The 18,031-nt window shown below is 34.8% G+C and overlaps 1 protein-coding gene across 1 annotated transcript; it reads right to left on the bottom strand.

Annotated features, from left to right (window-relative positions):
- Positions 1 to 530: 530 nt before the first annotated feature.
- plekha8 (pleckstrin homology domain containing, family A (phosphoinositide binding specific) member 8) lies at positions 531 to 17,924 on the bottom strand. Its single transcript, XM_048152318.1, has 13 exons — positions 17,745 to 17,924; positions 17,253 to 17,369; positions 15,065 to 15,220; positions 14,447 to 14,577; positions 13,437 to 13,595; positions 13,304 to 13,344; positions 13,120 to 13,223; positions 12,733 to 13,021; positions 9,397 to 9,482; positions 8,148 to 8,206; positions 3,709 to 3,910; positions 3,523 to 3,584; positions 531 to 2,364 (listed from the first exon to the last, which is right to left on the bottom strand). Exons 1-13 carry the CDS (start codon positions 17,782 to 17,784, stop codon positions 2,167 to 2,169), a joined length of 1,644 nt encoding a protein of 547 aa, XP_048008275.1. The 5' UTR covers positions 17,785 to 17,924; the 3' UTR covers positions 531 to 2,166.
- Positions 17,925 to 18,031: the final 107 nt, after the last annotated feature.

The raw sequence follows: 18,031 nt of genomic DNA, 5'->3' as shown, positions 1-18,031 counted from the left end.
AAATGGATGGAGCAATGCTGCATAGGTAAAGAGTTTCCAATGTATGGAAAGCAATATAGCACCTCTCAGAACTGTCATGATGCCCATATAATAAATATTATATTCGGTTATAGTAGGCTACATATAGTCACACTACAGAACAGTCATGTAGAATACATTCTTAAAGAATCAAAGAAAACACAACTCTGGTTATTTGCTATGCATTTTGACAGATGAGAAAAAAAAACAAAAAACTTTCTCCCTCTATCACACATGCACAAGTGCACGTAAAAACAATCCTTCTATTCTTGGCCCTAATTATTGAGTCTAGTGATCATCCTTGTTGTGGTGAGAGTATCCTGGCAACCACATCCAGATATTGAAGGATTGAGTGTCACAACGACGATGTAACATTACTTGTGTGTCTAAAACTGTCACTTGGATGGATAACGCCGCTTATTGGTCACCTCATGACTTTGAAAATACAAAATTGATCTATGTTGCTAAGAATTTTGCATATTTTGAATTAAAAAAAAACACACTGCAGCCAATTCATTATAAATGACATACAATTTAAAAATTACAGTTAGTAAATACATATAAAAAGGCATATAGACATTTTAATACTAGTGAATAACAACATGGATCCTATCCTGTGTGCTATTCCTGGGTAAACCAAAGAAGTTAAACTAAACATTTTTAAGGATAATGCTGTTATTTGCTGCTTTTCAACTGAAGTCTTATTGATTTAATAAAGATTTAAAGGGTTAGTGCACCCAAAATTGAAAATTCTGTCATCATTCACTCCCCCTCATGTCTGAAAAAAAAAAATCTATGACTTTCTTCTTTCTTCTATGGAATATACAAGAAGGTATTTTGAGAAATGTCTTATTTTGTTTTATTCTCTTCAAAATATCTTTTGTTCTGCAAAAGTAAGTCATACGTCATTGAAATTACATTACGACAGAACTTTCATTTTTGGGCGAACTATCATTTTAAAGATTATTGTAAAGAACATATCGGATAAATTGTGACAGTTCAATACTGGAATTAAAAAGGAATGCAAAAAAAGTGGACAATGTTAAGAGGGCATATTTACAAAGACAATGATTTGTGGGATTTTAATTTAAAACTGTGTGGAATGCAATTAGAATAAAATATAAACCTAGAACATTCATCCTCATATTATGTGCTAATCATTAAGTAATACAAATCTGCATTTAGAAATATAAAAACGAAACCCATGCAATGCAACATGCACAAATTAGTATCATTCATATGATTTGAGAGCGAGCATAGTGTGATTCTTACAATAAAATCAACAGTTAGAATTGGTATTCTTATAAATACATCAATAAATAAAGCCACTGAGGAAATATCATGACATCTTTCCTTTTGTAGATGAAGATCCAAGATCACAACTACATTTTTTCTATAGTCGGGAATCTCTCCACTAAACCAAGAAAAAGAAACTCCTTTGGTCCCTATCACCAAGTTGATCCTACGAGTCCTGAATTGGAGCCATTGTGAATGTGTTTAAAGATTATGTCGCTGCAAAAATAGCCCACCACAGTCCCTGTATACTTAAAGGTTTCATGATGCATGTTTATCTGAATTCCCGAAAGGTCTCTGAATAATTCTTAGTTTTGTGCTAGTCTAAAATGAATGAGATGTGAGTCTCTGAACAAAATATTTCAAGCGAGGAGAAAAAGAACAAGTGCATTTTTTTGCACTTTTACTGTGAATAAGCATACTGCGACTAACACCTTCACTGCCAAGTAAACAATACAGTATATTATCTTCTTCACCATATCTGCAGTTTTCACTCTGATGCCAAAATGTGTATGAAAAAACATACAACCAATGTCAACAAAACACTCCACTGAAGGTTTCTAAAAATACAGCTGTTCCCTGAAAACACTTGGAATCACACCCTGCCCCCCTTTTGATGCGGCTGTTTCAATTTTGCAGGCATGACTGTTATTGGAATTTGCAGAAGCCACATTATCCAACACACTCTTATTGGCCAGTCTTTGCAAGCCCTGCCCTCACAGAAACCTTCCTATCTTCAACACTAACTCAGGGTTTGGTTACCACAGTGGGTGAAAGAGTTACAACTCCACCACTGAAACCGATGAGCTCCGTCAGAAGCAAGCTGTGTTCGCTGTGCGGGTGCGTTTGTGTTAGTCACACGATCTCGTCTGATTCCAAGCCGTACTCTTCATAGAGAGCATCAAGGATGGACAGCTGCTTCCCCATAGCTGGCAGGTAGAAGTCAAGGTCTCGATGCATGCCGGTTGTAAAGCCCTCCTTCAGTTCATCACCTTCATGAGAAACCAGTGCAGCCATGAAGCCCTCATAGGACGGGGCGGCCCGTAGAGCCAGCTAACATACACAAACAAACAGAGTCAGAAAGGCCTAAGGGGATTTTTCCAAAACTGTTTATTGTTATTTTTCAGTGGAACACAAAACAATATTTTTAAAGTTGGCATGATACGGAAATTGTGATTCTTTTCTAGGACTGCCCCCTAATAGTCGACTAACCGTTATTCGATGAGAAGAGGTGTTGTCGACCAAAAATGTATTAGTTGATTAGTCGAAGGAAAAAAAAAAATTCAGGAAATCACGCAGTCTGTGACGGACAGATCGTTAACAGCTGGTTTATGTGGTAATTGCAGGACATCCAAACGCTCGCCTATCATTTATCGACCTCAAATATGGCTTATCATCTGAAACATGTAAGTAGTAGAAACTTTACGAACAGAAAAATCTTTAGTCGAGGGCAACCCTAGTCTTTTCTTCCCTTATTGTGACGTATATCTGAGTGAAAGGGCTTGTCAAATGAGAAAAGAAAAAAAAAAAAAATGCAGGGCAGGACTTGATTTTGTCCATCAGGAATTGATTGGATCATTGGATGGTTGTGCTTTGCTACTGCTGTATTGTCATGTGAGTGACAGGCCCTCACGCCAAAAAACACATCATCAGAGAAAAGATGTTGTTGCAAGAGGCAGGGGAAGTTATTTTGTTGAAAGATTACAAGGGCATATGCATTTAAAAAAAAATAACGATGTGCACAGATAAGTAATTTATAATAAATACTGCAATATTCCATAAAACTTTCAATTTTGAATTCATGGTGACTTTAAAGAATCGATGCACAGCCCATAACTGAAAAAAAAAAAAAAGAGTTGGAAATAGAACGGATTTTTCAAAATCAATTTTTTGTTTGTTTGTTTGTTTGTTTGTTTTAGTTAAAGCGGGGGGAATGAATTCTTTATTCGTGGCTACAATATCTTGCTTTTTTCTCCTTGAATGTCATGTGCAGGGATCTGTACATATTTATTTATTTTTATTTGGACATACTTTAAACTGAACTTTCAAATTTTTTATTCGGATCTAATTTTGTCCTTTTTGGAGCTTGTATGGAAAGAGCTGCATAATAATTCAATATATTGAATATATATATATATATATACACTATATTGTATATATATATATACTATTCCTTTAAAATGGAAAAACAGCTCTTAGCACAATACTTACTGCAAAGACTCCTCGAACAACCCATCCGTGATATTGCCGTAATGTTTTTCCATATGCATTATCTGAAAGAAAAAAAAACTTTTCAACAGGAGACATAACAAAGAACTGTATTGATTGGACATTCTGAACCATGTGTCACTTTCTTTTTGCAACACAAACTGTTTTACACTTGTTCATGTGACTTACTAAGAGCTCCCTGGATGTCCTTCATGCCTGTATTGATTTCAGAAAGGAATTCTTTGAGGAACTTGAGTCCCCGTTTAAGCCATAGAAGCGCTTCTGTGGCCGAGTTCCGCACCCGTGCCACCTCTGTCTCCACCTCGTGCAGCACGATGCTCTGTAGGGTGGGGAAACTCTCAGGATCGGACACCACCTTCTGCTGGATTTTCTGAAATAAGGAGGATGAACTCTCAGATCAAGTTATGATGCCCTCTAGTGGTTATGGTGACATCCCAAACAATTACTGAGACACTGAATGTGGACATTTGTTAACCCCAGGGCTGGCCCTGAATGTGATGGTGCCCTAGGCAAGATTTTAGAAATAAAAAAATAAATAATAAATTACTGCAAATGCTCATCTTTCATATGAACTGCAATTTACTATAATAAAACATGAATAGTAATAAAGTAAATTAAATTTTAACATAAATATAAAGTAAATAAATGGTGATGATAAGCAACAACTAACAAAAATGGAAAAAGTATCACACTAGAATTAAACTACAAATTGACAAAATGCAGTAAATTAGCCTCCCCATTTTTGAGCATACAATGGAAAATGACATACATAAACTTGTTTGCAATTCATGAATGCTTTAGACTAAAATCCTAGTTATGGTGTTTTTTAAAAGAAGTCACTTTGGAGTTTTTTGGTCAAGTAAAAGCAAGTAGCAATATAATAAAAAAAAAAAATACACAATAGAAGCTTATATTTATATTTTAAATAAAATACACCGCACTTTACTTGCAGTTTAAACAATGCTAATGGCAAAACTAATACCTAAGGTAACTGCACTGTCGTGCATAATTAACGCGTTACGGTAATGTAATATAATATTAAATCATGATGCAGGCAGTGTTTAAATTAGTCCAACATAACGCTGTCAACAATTAAAGGTGCCCAAGAACATGTTTTCAAAAGATGTAATATAAGTCTAAGGTGTCCCCTGAATGTGTCTGTGAAGTTTCAGCTCAAAATACCCCATACATTTTTTTAAATGAATTTTTTACTGCCTATTTTGGGGCATCATTAAATATGAGCCGATTTAGGCTGCGGCCCCTTTAAATGCTCACGCTCCCCGCCCACGGAGCTCACGCTTGCCTTAAACAGCATAAACAAAGTTTACACAGCTAATATAACCCTCAAAATGGATCTTTACAAAGTGTTCGTCATGCAGCATGTCTAATCGCGTAAGTATGGTATTTATTTGGATGTTTACATTTGATTCTGAATGAGTTTGATGGTGCTCCGTGGCTAAAGCTAACATTACACACTGTTGGAGAGATTTATAAAGAATGAAGTTGTGTTTATGAATTATACAGACTGCAAATGTTTAAAAAAATGAAAATAACAAGTCTTGTCTCCGTGAATACAGTAAGAAACGATGGTAACTTTAACCACATTTAACAGTTTCGTTAGCATGTTGCTAATGTACATTTAGAAAGACAATTTACAAATATCAATAAAAATATCATGTTATCATGGATCATGTCAGTTATTATTGCTCCATCTGCCATTTTTCGCTATTGTCCTTGCTTGCTTACCTAGTCTGATGATTCAGCTGGGCACATCCAGACGTCCTGCCCTTGTCTAATGGCTTGAACATGAGATGGCATATGCAAATATTGGGGGCGTACATATTAATGATCCCGACTGTTACGTAACAGTCGGTGTTATGTTGAGATTCGCCTGTACGTCGGAGGTCTTTTAAACAAATGAGATTTATATAAGAAGGAGGAAACAATGGAGTTTGAGACTAACTGTATGTCATTTCCATGTACTGAACTCTTGTTAACTATGCCAATATAAATTCAATTTTTAATTCTAGGGCACCTTTAAGTTTTTTCGTTGATATCAACTTTATTGTAATCATTTTGTAATCTAAAGTACTAAAGGGATGGTGGCATAAATGCACACAAAGAGCGCACTAAAAAGCGGTCACTCATCTCAGTTTATCTCACAAAGTTCTGTTATAATCAAAACCGTCTACACTGCACAATGAATCTCTTGTTTACATCGTGTCTACACTTCGTTTGTTATAATGAGAGGATTCGCAAGCGTGCAGAACTCAGTACTAAACAAAAAGTCGCGTTGTGAGCGGCAGGTAGATTCTGACTAACTTAAACACCTCTGATTGGCCGTTGCGTTCAAGAAATCAACAGACATGCCAGTGATTGGCTTCATTGCTCAACGTTACAAAAACATTGTTGTAAATAGAAAGTCTTTGACACTCTCCAGAATACACACTAGCATTTGTCAAATCAGTTTAATCATTTTGATATTGTTACAGTATCAACTGAGGATGCTCTTGCTTTTATTTGAGGGTGCATAGCACCCTCTAGTGCCCCCGCAGAATAGGGCCTTCCTCTCGAGAGGTGCCCCGCCTGTCATTTTGCACCCTAGGAAACCGCTTATGTTGACCCCGTTAGCCATAATCTCTAATCCAACCTTTGAAGACCTAATTCATATAATATGGAAAGAACCCCACTACAAACCCATCTCTAAGTCATCACGGGCAGCACTTTGAGTGGTCAAGCCTATTAACTAAATACAGTGGTATAATGTAACGAAGTAATAATACTTTGTTACAGTACTTAAGTATTTTTGGGAGAATCTGTACTTTACTTGAGTTTTTATATTTCTGTCAACTTTTACTTTTACTCCACTACATTTCCTAAATAAAAAGTATACATTTACTCGGATACATTTTCCCAAAGCATTTGTGTTACCTACTACAAAATAAAGTCAGAAGAACACAGACTGCAAGCAAGCATGTGCAAACCAGTGCTCGCAGAACCGTGGTTGATTTCATTTTCCGGGTTGCGTCCGTTGCTGGAGCGGCTGAGAGCACTGTCATTATACAGTAAGAGAGCGGCCTCTAGAGGCGAAATAAAAACTATCACTGATGCCTCATAGAGTTTGTTTTGACACGTGACGTGAGGCTGTGCGCTGCACAGAGCAGGACACTTCAAAAACGGATTTAAAACAGACAACAAAACGGTATGTTATACAGTGTACACTACAGTACATATTTTCATATCATTTTAAAGTAATTAGTTTGTTGACTAGATGTTGCATTACTGGAGAACAGCAGAATTTTTGCCGTCGAGGCTGAGAGGATGCTAACATTAGTAGTATCTCAAGCGGTTAAAACAATGTGACAAAAACACCAACTGTTTAATGTCACGATTGTTACCATTCAGTTGCATTAGTTTATATCCATTTGTTCGCTGTTATGCATTCATTATCCAGCGAAGTTGCACATTTAAACTGTATTCTCTTCATGCAGTGACAGAATGTATTTGATTTCAGTTCTTTTTTTATCGGCACTGTAACACATTTTAATTAGATAATCATCAAGTTTTCTAAAATAGAGGCAAATAATATGTGAAAGTATACATATAATAGACCCATGCTATGCCTTTGTGTGTAAAGATGGTAATTTTTTAAGCATGACTGTTTGGATTTATATATAATGGTAACACTTTAAAATAAAAGTTCATTTGTAACATTAAATAAGGTTAATAAAAGTTTTAATTTCAACATTTACATTTTAACATTTTAAAATTGTCTCTTACATTAGTTATAATGCACTATGAATTAACATGAACGATCTATGTATAATTAATATATTCGTTTTTTTTATATATTTAAAAACTACAATAAACATTTAGCCATTTTTTCTAATTCAAAGAAACAAAATGCAAGAAAGAGATAAAACTGAACAATCTTGCTGCTCAAACTGTGTATAGAACAATTTTTAATAATTTTTTTTTTACTCCTTTTGTATTTTACATGTACTTGTACTTTTACTTTCAATGCTTAAGTACAAAAAATATCACATACTTTAAAACTTTTACTCAAGTAACATTCTAAACAGTGACTTTAACTTCTACCAAAGTCATTTTCTGGTAAGATATCTATACTCTCGCTCAAGTATGGTTTTCGAGTACTTTATACACCACTGACTAAATATTTGCTCTGACAATTTGCTAAAAAAAAAAGAAAATAAAGACATTCTGATTCAGTTTGATTTGATTATATTGGCACAATTCAAAACATACTTCAGAAATATGCTGAAGACAGAAATATACATGTTTGTGGAATTTATAATTTGGAACACTGAAAGAAAAAAAACAATACTCTAACTCCAAGTTTTAAATTCACAGGCTCAAGGAATTTTGTTTTTCCATGCATTTTAATAAGGAAATAAATGGGTTACATTGATTATTATATATTTTATACTATATATATTTGTATTATTATAGTGAATCTATAATCCATAATCCCACTGCTCATGTAATTCAAAATATGCCATGTATTATTTACAGTTGCTTTTATAAAAAAAAGAAAAAAAAAAGAAAAAAGGATGCATTGAGTTTCATTGTTTGCGTGTTACACTTACCTTAATGTTTCCCACAAAATCTAGTTTAACTGGAGCAAAGACAGTTGGTCCAAGCTTGTCTGAGGGGAGAAAGCCTTTGTAAGTACTTTGTTGGTTAAACTAATTTTTTGCCTAAACATAGACTAAGGTTCACAAGTTTGGAGTCAGTAAGTTTTTTTTTAAAGAAATTAATACATTTATTCAGCAAGGATGGATTCATTTATTTAAAGTGACAGTAATTTTTAATCAATAATTAACAATAACATAACTTACAATATCACAAAAAAACTATTTTAAATAAATGCTGTTCTTTTGAATATTCTATTTATCAAAGAATCCTGAAAATGTATCAGTTTTCACAAAAATATTATGCTGCAAAACTGTTTTCATTACCGATAACAATAAGAAGAAATCTTTCTTGAGCACCAAAAAAGCATTTCAGAATTTTTTTCTGAAGGATCATGTGACACTGAAGACTAAAGAAAATTCAGCCTTGGTGAGCATAAGAGACTTCTTACAAAAGCATTAAAAAAATCTTACCGACCCCAAACTTTTGAACGGTGTTGTGTGTATATATGGGTGGCGAATCACAGTATTTATTAATTATTTGTGAAGATCTATAAATGTTTGTGGGAAATAAAATTTCATGTCAGTTCATGATCTTTCTGCACATGGATCGATTCTTGATGTGCAAGTTAAAGCCACCACCAGACCTAACCCAATCACTTTCAGAAGCATCATGCCCAATCAAACTACAGAAAATAAAAGTGAGGTTAAAAACTGCAATAGACTAACTAGTGCCCCTTCAAAAAAACAAACAAAAAAGCCATTACCACATTACTACTGTATGCTCTTAAGAAAAAAGTGCAGTACAAAAGCTTATATAAGTGATTGCTGATACAGTTCGACTTTATTTTCTTGTTGTTTTAGGCCACAGTTCTTGGTCAGATACTCACCGAACTGTCCCAGTATAAAGACATAGCAGAGCATGCATGACCATGCCTGAGGGAGAATGAAGGATTAACTGGGCAGACTAATACGAGATGCAGAATAATATAAGAAAAAAAAAAAAAACTAAAATCAAGGGCACATGGCGAGCCGACACATGCACCGAGTGTCAGAAATCAATGTCCCCAGGAGCCTTTTACAACCTCTAATAAGCACAACGCTAATGAGAACGGAGAATGAGAAAGCCGACAGAACCGACAGGAGGAAAGAGACAAAGCAAAGAAAGGGCGGAAAAGGGAGCGTGAAAGATAGAGTGTCCTACCTAAAACCGGCACTATAGCATAGCAAGAATCCAAAAAGGCCTGTGTGGGAATACCACTGCCGTCCTCCAGTTTTATATCACTAAATCTACAAGAAAAAACCACAGACATTCACACAAGGACAATACATGGGCATTAGTACACACATCAACAGAACCACATTTATTTGATGAAATAAAACACCAAATACAAAAGCAGGCATAGCCGAAGCAGAAGAAAACCAGTTTGGAGCATGCAGTCCTTAATCAAGAACAGCACACGTTAAATACAGGTTTAGTAAATGAAAACTTGTACAACCTTCACACAGTTGCATAATACTGAAAAGGTTTTCATATCTGAATAACGACACATTGCTTTGATAACACTACTGGCTCAATTCAATTTAGTTTAAGCCCAATGAAGGTTGTTGGAACAGATTAGTGTTGTAGTTATGTGATGACCTCATTATTACATAAAGAAGATGAAAGAATTATGTATAGCAAAAGAGTCTACAAACCCTCATATCACAGGCTGGGCCTCATTTTGAGTGATCAAAAGAAAACATACCATGATGAACATTTAATCATGGACCATTTGTCTTGCAAATGTTTACATGTTGAAACCATTATATATGAAAATGTGAGACATTTAGTTCATTATTTGGAACTTTCCACAAACAAGGTACAGATTACAGTCTTAAAAGCTTTCTTTTCCAGCAAGGAAGGTGCTTGTCTGTTAAATTCCGGAAGTCATTCTAAATTCTAAATTCTAAAATTCATATATAAACAAAATAGGTAATCCATTTAGTCTGCTAACTTTGAGATCAAATGTTGCTGTAATATTTGAAGTAACAATACAAGATGTAACAGTCAATCTACAAATGCATTATTAATAAAATTTAGTTTATTTAGAAGGGAATTAGTTATCAAACTTGTGCTAGCTACATTAAAAAGTAATGTACAGTACAGTCCAAAAGTTTGGAACCACTAAGATGTTTTTAAAAGAAGTTTCGTCTGCTCACCAAGGCTACATTTATTTAATTAAAAATACAGTAAAAAACAGTAATATTGTGAAATATTATTACAATTTAAAATAACTGTTTTCTATTTGAATATATTTGACAAAGTAATTTATTCCTGTGATGGCAAAGCTGAATTTTCAGCATCATTACTCCAGTCTTCAGTGTCACATGATCCTTCAGAAATCATTCTAATATGCTGATTTGCTGCTCAATAAACATTTATGATTATTTTCAATGTTGAAAACAGTTGTGTACTTTTTTTTTTTTTCAGGATTCCTTGATGAATAGAAAGTTCAAAAGAACAGCATTTATCTGAAATACAAAGCTTCTGTAGCATTATACACTACCGTTCAAAAGTTTGGGGTCAGTAAGAATTTTTATTTTATTTTTTTGAAAAGAAATTAAAGAAATGAATACTTTTATTCAGCAAGGATGCATTAAATCAATCAAAAGTGGCAGTAAAGACATTTATAATGTTACAAAAGATTAGATTTCAGATAAACACTGTTCTTTTGAACTTTCTATTCATCAAATAATCCTGAAAAAAAATATTGTACACAAATATTTTGTACAATTGTACACATTAAATGTTTCTTGAGCAGCAGATCAGCATATTAGAATGATTTCTGAAGGATCATGTGACACTGAACACTGGAGTAATGATGCTGAAAATTCAGCTTTGCATCACAGGAATAAATTACTTTGTGAAATATATTCAAATAGAAAACAGTTATTTTAAATTGTAATAATATTTCACAATATTACTGTTTTTTACTGTATTTTTAATTAAATAAATGTAGCCTTGGTGAGCAGACGAAACTTCTTTTAAAAACATTAAAAATCTTAGTGGTTCCAAACTTTTGGACTGTACTGTATGTGATTTATTTTCATATTACTCTTGCAATAAGACATTAACAATAAACAATTATGGGATTATTGAACAGAAATAATACAAGATAACTATTTAGTGAAGTAGACATTTAATATGTTTCTGCATAATGTTGCAGCGGTCAAGTCTGAGCTCTCAGAAAATTATGTTTTGTTTTTCTGACATGGAGTGAACGTGCCTACTTTATAGTTAACTAAAAATGGGATTTGTACCTCTAATGCTGTAAAAAAAAAAGTTATGGGAGAAATAAGTGTACCCTATTTGTGGGAAGTGCCTTTTTAAAACCATAATCTAACCAGGCAAAACACTTCAAATTATCTCACAGACTTCTGCATTTCAGTCGATGCATTTTTCATTTGGTTTTTATGAACTGTCAGATGTGTCCAACAAGTTTTCTGTGGTTTCACAGCATTCACAGCACAGATTCTTTCTAAAGACCTTAACTAGCACTTAACCTGGACATTCCTTTAACATGGAACAGACAGGATTGATAACATTACTTTATCGCATTGCTGGTTCCTTAGAACACAATGTAACTCTATGGAGATTTCTAGATTTTCATTGAAATGCTGACTCTGCATATAGCACATTTCTGTAAACAAAATTCTAAGGCCCGGTTTCACAGACAGGGCTTAGATTAAGCCAGGATTAGGCCTTAGTTCAGTTATAATTTTAAGCGGCTTTTAGAAAAAAAAACATTACTGGTGTGCATCTTGAGACAAGTCAAGTCAAGTCAAGTCACCCTTATTTATATAGCGCTTTTTACAATGCAGATTGTGTCAAAGCAGCTTTACATTGATAATTGGTATATCATTTTCCTTTTAAAGAATAGTGTCAATGCAGGCAGATCAAAAGCACTGTTGAAAAAATGTCAAGAATACTGTTGAATATCAAATGTCAAGTCAAATTAAATTAAATTAGGGCTGCACGATTAATCGTATTTTAATCACGATAACGATATCTGCTTCTCCCGATTGATTTTAAATAATCGTCACGATATTGGCCCACTCTATGAAAATGAACATAATTTGGAAATATTGGAAGTAATATTAGGAGTTTTAAGTTCCTAAAGGTTTCACCAGTTTTCATAATGTTGATCAGCTAGAAATGATTGTTCTTTGCTTTACAAATTTGCCGGGCAATTTGAATCTGGTTTGTCTTATTGCAAATGAATTTTGTTGCTTTAAAATCTAATGTGAATACATATGACAAAACAATGGCACTGACATATTTTAAGATACGTAACTGCAAGCTGCTTTCAGTTAAAACAGCTCAGACATGCATTTCACTTAAGCCTTGTCTGTGAAACCAGGAGTATGAGTTTAGCTGTAACTTGACATTAACATGACCACATCTAATTTTCAAAAAGAACATTCTGAATTGTGTAAATGTGTGCAGTACATTCATCTCGTTCCCTCAGAGGATCACAGCAACGGAGGCTCCTCATACCTGTGGCTCATGGTACTGAAGAATGTGTCCACCTTATCTTCCTCTTCCTGTTTGTTCTCAGACTGAAGCTCATTCACTTCCAGGTCTGCCTGGATTTCTTCAGTGGCCTTTTCTTCTTTGTTCTGTGTGGGGGTATGGGAGACTTCCTGTTGTTTTCCTTGGGCATGCTCTGCTTCTTCGGGCAGTTTGTCCTTCTCCTCTTCTACAGGTTCTTCAGGGTCATGTGTGCTTGATGAAGAGCCATTATGAGGCTCCATGGGCTCCTCTTGGTCCTCCATTAAACCACTTCCTAAACCAAACAAGACATAGACAAGATAGGAAATGAAAGTTGAGGCAAGTCAAAATGTAGCACACGTAACCAGTTCTAAAATCAGACGCTTGGCAAACCTGTAGGTGATGTAGGTATGCTTTCTTGAGGAGATGGAGGAGGTTCATTTTCTGTTCCACTCTCATGTGCTGATGTTCCTGCGGTGTTTATTAAGTCCTTTTGTCTGCATATCACACATTTTCAACATTTTAGAGACAAACAAACAGCTGACCCACAAGAGTACATTAACATTACTGAACTCACGTTTCTCCCGGGTGCTGATTTTTTGGAACAGTAGATTTGATCTATGGAAATAAGAAAATATTTTAGTTTCTGACAAACCGAATCAGACAACAGCACAAACTTTTGTATTTTCCATTTGGTGATTATAGCATACCTTCTGAGGTTTGATGGTAGCCACAGGAGGAGAGCTTGGAGGGGTCCGACTCAGAAGGTCTGGATTAAAGGTATGGCTAGCAATCTGCATACACTCCTCCAGGGTCTTCAAGAAGGTCGTGCATGTGGACTTCACTAGATTTCCTGTCTCATCCCCTACCTGAAATCAACACATACCAAAACTGAATTTCCAGAGCCACTTGACCAGTCTGAGCAGTTTAGGGCAGATTTTTGACCCTTGATTTTGTGATAAAGACAAAGCACACCTATTTAGGGTGTGTTCACACTTGGCAGGTTTGGTTCGATTAAAACAAACTCTGGTGCGATTGCTCTGTTGGTGCGGTTCATTTGAATAAGTGTGAACGCTGCCATCCGAACCCTGGTGCACACCAAACAAGTGGACCGAGACCCCTGAAAAGATGGGTCTAAAATGAACTCTGGCATAAAGACATAGTCGCGATGTTGCCCATCACAGTTCAGTACGAAATCAGAATCACGTCTCCTCACAGCAAATCTTCATTTGTGTGTGTGACGGCGGGATTCCTGGTGCCATTTTGACTCCTAAACATTTTCACGAGTTGTCAGCTCCATCATATGTACGCACATACAGCAAGCGCATTTAGCCCAGAACACAGCATTGTTTTGCATGTTCGACCAGTTCCGACGCAAAATATACGTCATAAATGCAGTTTTTTGTTTTTGTTTTGTATCTTTAGGTTCGGTGTTAAAAATTACAGTGTGAATGCTAAGCGAACCAGGACTAAATGTATCATTTTCTTTTTTGGTCCGGACCAAAAGAACCAAGAGAACTGAACTACAAGTGTGAACACATCCTTAGAATGATAAGGTATGGCCAGATAAACTTATAACCCTGCATTACTGATGTTTGATGAGTTTGTAAATTGTTTAATGGTACGCATTTATGTTTCCTCAATTTTGTCCTTGAAATGTGCATAGTAAAGCAGAAGGTAGTGAAGGTCGACTCTGAAAATCAACACAACACTCCCTTACCTCCCCAGAATCAGCTGTCATCTCTGCCAGAGGACTTTCTTGTATTTTGTTCACTTGCTGAAGGAGAAGGTCACAGTAAAGCCTTAGCTCAGACATCTTTGTTTTCAGAGCTTCTGTGCTTTCCTGGAGCTCTAAGAAAATAGAAGAGACGACTGTTGACACTCATTTTCTTCATAGACTTAGTTTGACAATTCTTGAGAATTGCAAAATGAGGAAATATCATGATCTGAATGAGTTATGTAATTTCATTCGAAACCCATGAAATGGTTTGAAGCACAGTTTTGTTTCCTGTATTGTCTATCAAAACAGGAAGTTGAGGACAGGACAACAATATTTTTGGTAAATGTTTTCCTGGAAATGTTTTCCTGGAATGTAAAAATCCTAGAAATGTAAATATTTAATGTGTATAACTGCTAAAAGTTAATTTTGTCATATTGTAGGAGCTTAAAAGCTTATAGACATGGACTAAAGACCAGAACACAATATACACTGCCATATTTTGGTTGCAATGCCCTATAAATTACTTTATCATATTTCACTGTCATATTAACAAAAGAAGAAAAGTTAGATGATCTACAGAGAATATCTTGTCTGCTTCAGCAGAAATATAACACTCACCCTTTTCTCTCTTGGTTCGGTTGTCTGTAAGACAGGCTTTTGCAGTTCCTAACGCCACAAGCCATTTCTGCCTCTCTGCTGCATTAATTGCCCTGAGATAAAAGTACTGTTCTCCTGGAATGATCAGATCAACCCTTGTGAAATCCGATGGGTGAACTACAATGGGCAAAGGGAAGAGGATTAGCATAAGTATGCCTTTTGTAAGATCATTCACAAAAGTTGTAATACAGTACTTGGGTGTTTCTTCAACTTCAAACACTTTGGGGAATGTGACAATCAAAAATATTCTCTTCACACTCCAACTAGTTTATTTCATCAGTCTAATCTGCTCACATTTAAAAAAAAAAAAAAAAAAAAAAAATTATCTTTTATCTCAAGCAGCTCTTTACTGTTTCATCACGTATTAAGGAAAACTTATTGCTGTAGTAGTAGCAATACTAATACATCAATTTCACACAATAAATATCAAAATAGGTTGTGTTTACTTCACTTCACAGTTATAAGCATTGTTGGGGGTAACGCATTACAAGTAACTTGAGTTACGTAATCAGATTACTTTTTTTTAAAAGTAACTAGTAAAGTAACGCATTACTTTTAAATTTACAACAAAATATCTTAGTTATTTTTTCAAATAAGTAACGCAAGTTACTTTGTTTTCCCATGTATTAACTGACAGCTCTCCTATCCCCATGTTGAGAGAAATCGTAAGTAAATGTAGAGGTGTTGTGTGTGCTATGTAAACGTGATGGTTATTGTAGTTCTAGACTAAATGTGAGCATTTGCTCATCTACCTTGCACAAAAACAGAGTCAGTATTCCTCAAAATGAATAAAAACAATGAAATGCAATCTCAGAATATTGCACAAACCTGCAATAATTAAATGTAATAAATCAAACAAATATACTTTATGCATTTAATCTCACTTTATTAACCAATGTCTTTGCTGCTGACCTTCGATGATCCAATTCAATCATACTAATAAGCAAAAATGACTTTAGATTAACATCACATTTGTGATTAGCCTGAAGCTGATTCATTTCACTTTTGGTGTGAAAGGGCCTTTACATTTGCCAAAAATAGAACTTTTTTGTTGTTATTAAAAAAACAGACAAGCAAGCCCAGCCCAGTTGAGAAAAAAAATAACGCAAAAGTAATGTAATGTTTATACGGAAGAGGATTAGGGCCAAGCAATAAAAAAAAGAAAAAACCCATCTCGAGATTAAAGTTGTTAAATTTCGAGAAAAAACTCATTAAATATCGAGAAAAAAGTCGAGATAAAATGTTGAGAATAAAGTCATTAAAATATGAGAAAAAAGTCGTTAAATTATAAGAACAAATTCGTTAAATTACGAATTTGTTCTCATAATTTAACGACTTTTTTCTCGTAAATTAATGACTTTATTCTCATAATTTAATGAGTTTATTCTCAACATTTTATCTCGACTTTTTTCCTCGAAATTTAATGACATTTTTCTCAGAATTTAACGAATTTGTTCTCGTAATTTAACGACTTTTTTCTCGTAATTTAACAAGTTTATTCTCAACATTTTATCTCGACTTTTTTCTCGAAATTTAACGAGTTTTTTCTCGTAATTTAACGAGTTTATTCTCAACATTTTATTTCGACTTTTTTCTTGAAATTTAACAAGTTTAATCTCGAGATGGTTTTATTTTTTTATTATTGCTTGGCCCTAATCCTCTTCCGTACGTTAACGCATTACTTTCCATAGAAAGTAACTAAGTAACACAATTACTTTTTAGGTAGTAACACAATATTGTAATGCATTACTTTTAAAAGTAACTTTCCCCCACACTGGTTAAAACCATGTAATAATTCATACTTTTATAATGTAGTATTATAGTTGGGATGGACAATCTGGGTCTTAGATAAATTTGATAAATTGATAAAATCATAATTTGAAAAGTAGCAAAAATAAGTTCAGCGGACATGATAAAAAAAAAAGTTTCCAAGACAGTTTTAATGTGAAATTCACAAAACAAAAATAACAGCTGTAATCTGCGTGAATGAAAATCAACCCCCGGGACATCAAAGTTCAGGAAGATGAAGAAACATCCACTTGTGTAATGGTGCTATTATGATATCCTGAAGCATATAAAGAATAGGTGCAGCTTGTGATGTAACCAATATTAGGTTTCCTGCTCAGGTTAGGCACACACTTTTCCTTACCCTGTATTTCACACACAGATATTTTGATGCTGCCCTTACATCCTTTCCATGCATCTTCTTGAGAGTCATAGTAGGAAAGAGTGCCTCCTTCAAGAACAAACCAACGGGGCTGCCAACCTTCAAAAGACACAAAGGAGCAATAATGACATTTCACGCTCTAACTGACTCACGTAACAATGTATCTGATGATGTTTATGAATATAATATGGCTTGACTAGTTTTTCCAGTCAATAGGCTTTTAACTGGCCATAGTCAGAAGTGAAGAAAACACAACCCAAAACATCATTTTAAGAACTTTTCTGCCAATGGTTTTAGCAAATGAAATGTATGAGGTTGAGTTGGTCACTGCGTTGAAAAAAGTATCGACACAGTTAAAGAGGATGATGGCTTAACTTCATTAATGTACTCTACTGGAGCTAGCAAACAGGCTAATTGCTTTACAGACTTCCCTGATTTATAACGCATAACTTTTAACTATCACAGCATACATACCACTAATATAGTTGGTCCATTTATAGAGAACTCCCTCCATGGTAGACCTTCTCTTGACAATTCATTACTTAGTCGTGGCGAGACTGAACCCAACACAGCCTCTTTCAGAAACTCGAGATAATTCTTACCTACGACAATCGCATGTAAAAGACGCAAGGTGACTGCTGGAAATTGAGCTTACGCAATCGATTGTCGTAAATGCTTCGAGAATACAAATCCATGTGATCATAGAAGGATCGGCCCATGTGTCTGACGTCAGTGGGATTTTCTCTTGGCACATCTCTGAT

This window comes from Megalobrama amblycephala, linkage group LG13 (genome assembly GCF_018812025.1).
Source record: "Megalobrama amblycephala isolate DHTTF-2021 linkage group LG13, ASM1881202v1, whole genome shotgun sequence".
NCBI classification, from domain to species: domain Eukaryota; kingdom Metazoa; phylum Chordata; class Actinopteri; order Cypriniformes; family Xenocyprididae; genus Megalobrama; species Megalobrama amblycephala.
This window is presented reverse-complemented; position numbering and strand designations above follow the sequence as displayed.

Bases quoted from the DNA above. Each gene is read 5' to 3' on its own strand.
- plekha8 (XM_048152318.1), bottom strand. From the start codon at position 17,784: ATGGAGGGAGTTCTCTATAAATGGACCAACTATATTAGTG. The intron at 15,221-17,252 runs GTAAGGAAAAGT...TGCCCATTGTAG, and splicing joins ATCTGTGTGTGAAATACAGG to TTCACCCATCGGATTTCACA. The intron at 13,022-13,119 runs GTTTGCCAAGCG...TGTTTGGTTTAG, and splicing joins CATACCTACATCACCTACAG to GAAGTGGTTTAATGGAGGAC.